The sequence below is a fragment of the Eufriesea mexicana genome, unplaced genomic scaffold (genome assembly GCF_001483705.2).
Source record: "Eufriesea mexicana isolate 0111107269 unplaced genomic scaffold, ASM148370v2 scaffold3527, whole genome shotgun sequence".
Lineage (NCBI taxonomy): Eukaryota > Metazoa > Arthropoda > Insecta > Hymenoptera > Apidae > Eufriesea > Eufriesea mexicana.
The window spans coordinates 279,032-286,369 of record NW_016911536.1 but is presented as its reverse complement, the minus strand read 5'-3'; the positions used below and the strand labels follow the sequence as shown (position 1 = coordinate 286,369).

The following is a 7,338-nucleotide window of genomic DNA, read 5'->3' as shown; positions in this document are numbered from 1 at the left end:
TTTTTTTTTTTTTTTTTTTTTTTTTTTTTTTTTTTTTTTTTATTACTCCAAGACTAATCCCTTCGAAAGACTATAATATTCCATACTCGTGTATGTACTTTCTCGACTAACCGCTCTATTAGAGATATTATACGAACGATTCACGATTCTCTGTGATATATCTTATTAACGCGTTACTTCGTACTTTTTGTTAGCGAAAGATCGATCACGTTCCGCGCTAACCTCTTCTATTTTATTTTTATTTTTTAATCGCCACTTTACCGACGAAGCGCCACGCACGCGATTATCTTCGTTCCGCGCGAAACGCCATCTTTTCAATTCGACGCAGAAATTTCTATCCACGGACGAGTGCGATCAGAAAGTTTGAGAATGGCTGGCCGATCTAACGAAAAGAATTAAGACAGAAAGATTGGAAGGAATAGAACAGTGCGACACCAGTTGTATGAACCGATGATACACACATACCGTTTGTAAATAGAACGATAGAATGGAATACGAAGATTCTGTAAACCTCGAATTTCTGTGTCTGAAATAAACGTTTGTTGCCTGAAAAACCAGAGAGCCTTGTTTTCTTGGTCACGTGATATACTCTCGAAATCTCGTATTCGTCTCTCTTTCTTTTTTCTTTTTTTTTTTTTTTTAATTCTTTTTCGTAATTTTTATTTTTATTTTTATTTTTATTTCCAATTTTTTTTGTTTTCTCTTCTTCTTTTATTCGGGTTCGTTGCACCCGTCGCGTTTGATCCTCGGGATCTGGTATCTCTCTATCCGGCGCGTGTGCTTTTTCCCTTTTCATGACGAACGAACGGAGGCCTCGAACGATGTGAAACGACGAAGCGAAAAAAGGAACCTCGATCGATTCCTTTGATAATTGTTATTGGATTGCGGCCGTTTGACGTTTGCGCGGTTCGATTTGGGGCTGCTTCATCGTTAACCGCATGCACCGATGAGACTGCGTTCAGAGACTACTCGAAATTTGCATACAACTCCCTCTTTCACCCGCCATTTCGCTCGTTCCACCCTCTTTCATTCCCCCATTCTTCACGTCTACTCGAAATTTGCATACAACTCCCTCTTTCACCCGCCATTTCGCTCGTTCCACCCTCTTTCACTCCCCCATTCTTCACGCTCTCTCTCTCTCTCTCTCTCATGCTCTCTCACACCCTCGTCCGAGACTCGTTTCATTGACACAGGGATGTCGTGGATTATGCGGCGGTCTACACGCACACTTCTCCTTCTCACCCAACAGACGACGAATCGAATTTTTGCTTTGGCTACGATTCTGCGAATCGAGGCAGGTACAGGGTACAGAGGCGCTCGTCTGATTCCTGGTACGCTGTAAATAGCGAACACGTCGCCGGTGTCGCGTGAACGGTGGTAGGATTATCGTGCAAGGTGTCCCTAACCGACCCTGGGTGCAACTAACGCCGCATGTATCGATTGCATATTAGCATCGTGTTCCCCTTTAGTCGAGCCCTGATAACGAATGCCTGCCAATTCCAGGATTCCCGACGATCGCTCAGCAACTCCCAACGCCACTTAATTCACTGTGTTTCGTCCTGGAATTTCTAGAACTCTATTGAACCCTCTAGTCGGAACCCGGGCCGGAAGATTTTCGAGGAATTGGCACATCTTAGCTGACCTCGAAGAAGTCGCGTTTCGAGCGGATACCCACGAGGGTGGAAAAGAACGATCGAAAATCGGCCAAACGATTGCGAGTTCACGGGAAAAGGATTAAAGGGTTGAATGGATGACGCGATTTGCCGCGGTCGACGATTAGATTATCGTTACCATCGCGTACACCGCGGTCACATTCGCGAGGGTTTACCCGTAAGAACGATTCGCGAGAGGAAAATGCGGACGAGCGGTGAGCGATCTCAGGTCGTCGATCCAGGATCGTGACTGATGGTCGCTTTACCCTCGCCCCCTCGCGAGAACGATCCGCTCTGCATAGGTACGTACGTGCTAGCGCGTATCTAGCGTTTTAGCCGGAACGAAATTCCGTCCTCCTAGCACGCTAGCACGGTAGCTAGCCTGTTTTGTGACATGCCTTGTGTCTTGTGGTACTAACCCGTGGCGCTTGACGATGGCGGACGTGCCTGCAGCAGCGGAGGATGTTACAGGTGAGGTGCGCAGCTCGTTGGCACCCTCGAAACCGCAAAGAACCGCCAGCATGAGGGACCAAGCGACCTCGCAGCCGATCCTCAAGAAACACGGCTCGTCCAGCCCGGCCCTTAATCAGGATTACGAGGCCGTCGCGGTTTCTGCGCCACCCACGTCCGATTCTCTGGTAATGCTACTATTAATGGGCTTTTAACGATTTTTATGGCCAGCCGTGCAAGTGTACGGGAAGTAAGAAGAAAGGTGTTCAAGAATTTAACGCCACCTGACCTACTAGCCGTACGAGTATCCTAAAACCAACGCTTATGGCACGTACCAGTCCGTTCTATCTAGTCCCAGCGTTTATCACTCGCGAGGGTAGCAGGCTGGGTCGTGGTTCTTGAGACATCCTCCTTTGAACGACCCTGTATATCTCGATGCCCCGTGTATCCACGTGCTCACAGTCGACCAGCGATTAATCATTTTTCTCGCTTTTCCAACACTTTTTCAGACGTCTAACGACAGTCATGTTTACGAGTGCCTTTCCAGCTCGCCCGAGTGCGACTCGAATCTCGAGCTCAGGCATGCTGGCGGATCTCATCTCACCTGCAAGAGGAAATCCGACAGCAACGCGATGGAGCCCGCTGCGGAATTCAAATTTCATCATCAGACGTTCGTCAGATCGACCTCGCTCCCATATTGCGGCAGCGAGACCGAGAGCGAGCTGTATGCCCCCTATGGCTTTTACACCGGCGATGAGGTACGATCTCTCGCTATTTCTCCAGATGCACACGTAACCGCGTGGCTCTTCCTTCCGAAAATCCACTCGTTCCAAAATTCTGCGCGCGAAGAACGCGTGGCGAAAATTGTCGAAAATTTCGACGACCAATCGGTATCGATTCTGCACGGTATCGGAATCGGAGATATTCCCGGGATGTTGGGTTCGAAGCTTATTCGAGGTATCGGGTTAACGAAATTATCGCGTTATATTTTCAACGAATATTCGAAATTTCAAATTTCGTTACTTTCCTATCGACCAAGTGTTCGTTTCATTCGCGTTACGTTTGCTTTAAAATTTCGACTATTAGGGGGGAAAAAAAGGGAAATTTTACGAGTTACCCAATCGATTGGACTCTAACGAAATGACGGTACGTTTAAGAATGGAACGAAGCTCTAGTCGAAATCGCCTTTTCACGCCCTCGTGGAGAGAGAGAGAGTTGCTCTCCTCTCCGGCTTTGAAAAAGGTGGATCGGTTTCACAGCTGCTTAGCGGGGCCCGGCGATTTTATTATCGTGCAACTCGATCCCGCGGTATTTGCGGAACTTTATTACTCGACGGGAAGTTCCGCGGCCCGGCCCGGACTTTTCTTATTTAATAAAGATCCCGGGAAACAATTTTACTTTGAGATAGTTTTATCGGTCGCGCAACCGCGTGGAATTTATAATGGAATTTTTAAAATGCAGGGCCCGGAGGAGGATCAGGACTGGAAGAATAAGGACGACGAATTAAGGATAAGCCGATTGAGGCAACGCAGAGGTCGCAGTATAGTTCATCGGAGCCTCGAGGATAATTACGGCGCCGTGGTGGTCGCGAATCACGAAGCCCTCGCGCAATTTCTCGACCAGGTACTTTCTCACCCCTCCCCTGCAAACTTTTCAACCCTCTTTACTCCACCATCCGGATCCCGCGACACGCGAGACGAGAATCTCCGGTGCCTCTGTCTCTCGAGGATAATCGAATCCTTTCGTTTACCTCTACGTTCTACCTTCTACTCGTAGGCGAGTTAACCCTTTCACTGTCACGCCGAAATCACGTGTTTCGCTCAGGACGCCACGGGAGAATTAGCCAATCGAGCGTTTGTCCTATCGGCGGTCACGGGTGACCACCGTGGCGTCACAGGAAAAGCCGTGGCCAGTCGTATACGTGGTATTGCGAGCTGGAAATTACTCTAGCAAAGAAAATGGTATTAACCCTTTCGCTACGAGCGGTGACCGTATAGTCATCCAACTCCTGACGCTCGCTATGTACGAGCGGGGACTTAAGTCACGCGTGAACTTTCGCAGAGTATACATGGTATCTTCGTGGTTACCCATCGCAAGAGTTTTGCACTTGATTTACGCTGTAAGATTTCGGACTGAGAAAATGACTCGAGAGAGACACTTTCAACGGAATAGCGAAGAATGCATCCGTAGCGAAAGGGTTAAGCGCAGTATCGGGATTTCCTCGGGTGTATGGGGTGATGCCTGGAGTGTTTACGAACACATGACCACGTGCAAGGATTGTTTAAATGTGAAATACTTATGACCAAGTCGAGTGAAAGCAATGAACGAAAGTCTAGGAATGCAACCGAGTATCTGAAGTACTTGGCCCACCAAGAGCGAAATCGCGTGGGAAAAGAGTAATCAACGAAGAGAGCTTGCGTATGAAAAGAGGGAGTGTTCATTCCCAAGCTCGCGGCTCCTTACGCCACTCCGATCATCACCCATTCTAATCCTTAATAAAGGCTTGCAAATCCTTGCATCATGTCGAAATAAACTCTTGTAAAAATCTGAAATAACTAATTTACGTTTGTAAGAGAATACAAACCTCGTGTTATACTTTAAATAAGGGTGCAATTTCGTGGGCCAGACAAAATGAGCGTAATTGAGTCATAACGGGTAGAGAATCGTGTGTCTGAGAGATAGATTTCTAATATTTTAGTTTAAATAAATCTGTGTTGTTGTTAGAAAGGAGTCGTTGTTTATGCAGGATCAATCTAGCATTAATTCTATATATACGACCAACGTGGCAGTCAAAAGTGTTCATACGAACGACTCGATTCGACGGTACGTGGAATATTACGGCTGATAGGTGTATTTCCGTTTGGTCTGTTGCAGCTGAACCAAACACCTCAAGCGCCGGCGGGGCTGCGAGCGCTGAAAAATACGAACCCGCGTATAATCCACTTCGGCATCGACGCCAATACGTCGATCACCGTTGGTAGAAGAATATTTTGCTCGGCGACGTGGAACGAGCTGAACGTCACCCTGTGCATCGCCTTCGATCTGGCCACGCACGTGTCGCGGAAGGAATTTTATTTGGCACCTATAATCGAGTTTATAGACAGCCCACCGAAGGAAATTACCGAGAGGACGTGTCTGCCTGGGAACAAGCAGCTCGAAGGTACCCCGTCGGTGGTCTCCTTTCTTTCCCGATGTCTCGCGTCGTCTTCAATGAATCTCGTTCTTTCAGCGACCATCTCGGTACTACCGCGCCTGCAGGTGAACACGATGCAATTATTCGGGGCCACGACCAAGGACCTGCACGACGAAGGAACCGTCAGGGAAGCCTCGTTCGTGCTCCTCCAGTTCGTCACGGCGCTGAAGAGCCTTCAAGCGCGCGGGATCGAAGAGTCGGCCAGGAGCTTGAACAACGTGGTGCTGTGCAGGGAAGACAAGGACGCCTATTACAGGCTCTATCTTCTTCAAGGGTCGGTAAACGCGTGGACGAGGCTTGCTCGACGCCAGCTCGCAATTGCTTCGCTCATTGCTCGATATCGTTTGACAGATTGAACGTGGAGACGAACGAGGAACGCGACGAGGAGAGAGTTTCGCTGTGCCAGTGCGCGCTAGTCGCGTTCCAGCAGCTCAACCTGACCAGCAGGTTGCCGTTGATTCAGGAGTTGCTGATGAGAGAGAAGGCGGTCACCCTGTCTCAGGTAAACGCGCGAGAACTCGGTCACTGTTCTTCCCTTTTGCTAGGGAATATTTCGAGGATTAATCCGGTGGAATTCCGGAAGAATCTTCGATAAAGGAAACACCGTGATCGAGGCAAAGTCTGGAAGGTCTCTCTGTTCTCTGTCGGTGTAGGTGAAATCCGTCCTGGAATTTTCTCTCTGGGGTCCCGCGGACGTGACGTTCGGCGGACCAAGGGAAAGGGAAGTTACCCTGCAGAGATGGCTGGATCTGGAGAGGGCGAACGTTCTGCACGCGCTGGTGAGGACAAGAGCACCCCTCACCGTCACGGACGAATACCAATTGCTATTCTTGGTTCGAACCAGTGCGAAAATTATGGGCGAAGCGTCGCTGCTCCTGGACGAACAACGGACCCGTCTCCTTCGTGCCCGTTAATCCAACCTCTCTTTCGCCAAATGATCCGCGTTAGTTCGAGAGATCGAGACAAGTCGGGGAAGTTATCGAAGCGATCGACATCGCGTGAGAGATTCCTAGGTGTAAGAACAGGCAAGATTTTTGCGTTTCGTCGAAACGGGATCGAGCAACGATCGCGATTGTACAGATCGATGGAAATCTATCGAGCATCGTGACGATCGAGGCGAGTTCGCGTGGGACGATCTCCCCCCCCCCCCCCCCATAATCGCGGGTAATCTTATTAAATATTTGTATAAATAAACGCCCGACAACGCCGTTCGACGAATCCTCTCTGGCGAACGGTTTTACGTAGATCCGATTAAGAGGGTGCGCGAAATTACTGGAGCGTTCGTCGCGCGATTAACATGGTAAATATTAAAGACACGATGCCGTAGGAGGGGCTTTTGTTAACTTAATACCTTGGCTGCATGGAAAATACTTCCACCGCAAAGAACGCGTCGCAAAGCGTCCTTTCTCTAATTTTCTCTAACCGTTCAAGAAACATTCCACCGTACGCGATACCTCGGGTAGATATAACGGGATACCAGGATCGTCTAATCGCGGAGAAAAATCGCGAAGGAAAAATCAGCAGCCGTGTCAACGTTAGCTGCCGATCTCCGATATTTCGTTGGAAACACCGGTTCGTGGATCGCTCGCGCGACACGTAAACACGTAAACGCGGGATACACGTTACGTACACTGCGGGCCAGGTCGATCTATCAACGTCGCGGCTCGGAATCCACGCCAAGTATCCGATACAACAAATTCCGTGTAATAGCCACGCGCGAGATCGAACGCGTATTATCGCTAATGCAATAACGACGCGCGGCGCTAGCTGTTCGATAAATCAATAAGCGGAATGGCGACGTGGAAGGAGCAGTTTTTGGCGGGGCTGGCTAAAACACGCGACACGTGTCCCCGATGCCTCCTGATCGGCCGGATTGCAAATTTTGGCTCGGTTCCCGATTCCGGCCTAAGTCGTCTCCGACCCACCCCGCCATTTTCCGCGCCCTCTCTCTTCCCCGCTGCTACGCCCTCTTTCACCCCCTTCCACCCTCTTTCACCGGCCACGCATTTTTTCCCCAACGGACGGAATTGGACCACACAGGAA

General features: G+C 49.3%; 1 protein-coding gene across 2 annotated transcripts in view; it reads left to right on the top strand.

Moving 5' to 3' along the window:
• The window catches only part of LOC108550971 (serine-rich adhesin for platelets), a 63,911-nt gene extending 57,489 nt beyond the window's left edge, over window positions 1–6,422 (top strand). Inside the window, exons 7-13 of one of the 2 annotated variants that reach the window (XM_017904946.1) lie at window positions 2,124–2,290; window positions 2,612–2,860; window positions 3,564–3,725; window positions 4,977–5,262; window positions 5,332–5,569; window positions 5,647–5,797; window positions 5,949–6,422. In XM_017904946.1, the coding sequence (XP_017760435.1) occupies window positions 2,124–2,290; window positions 2,612–2,860; window positions 3,564–3,725; window positions 4,977–5,262; window positions 5,332–5,569; window positions 5,647–5,797; window positions 5,949–6,209 (1,514 nt within the window). In that variant the 3' untranslated portion in view covers window positions 6,210–6,422. Of the gene's footprint in view, window positions 1–2,105; window positions 2,291–2,611; window positions 2,861–3,563; window positions 3,726–4,976; window positions 5,263–5,331; window positions 5,570–5,646; window positions 5,798–5,948 lie in introns of both variants that reach the window. The other variant, XM_017904945.1, reaches the window with a different exon arrangement.
• The last annotated feature ends 916 nt before the right edge of the window (window positions 6,423–7,338 follow it).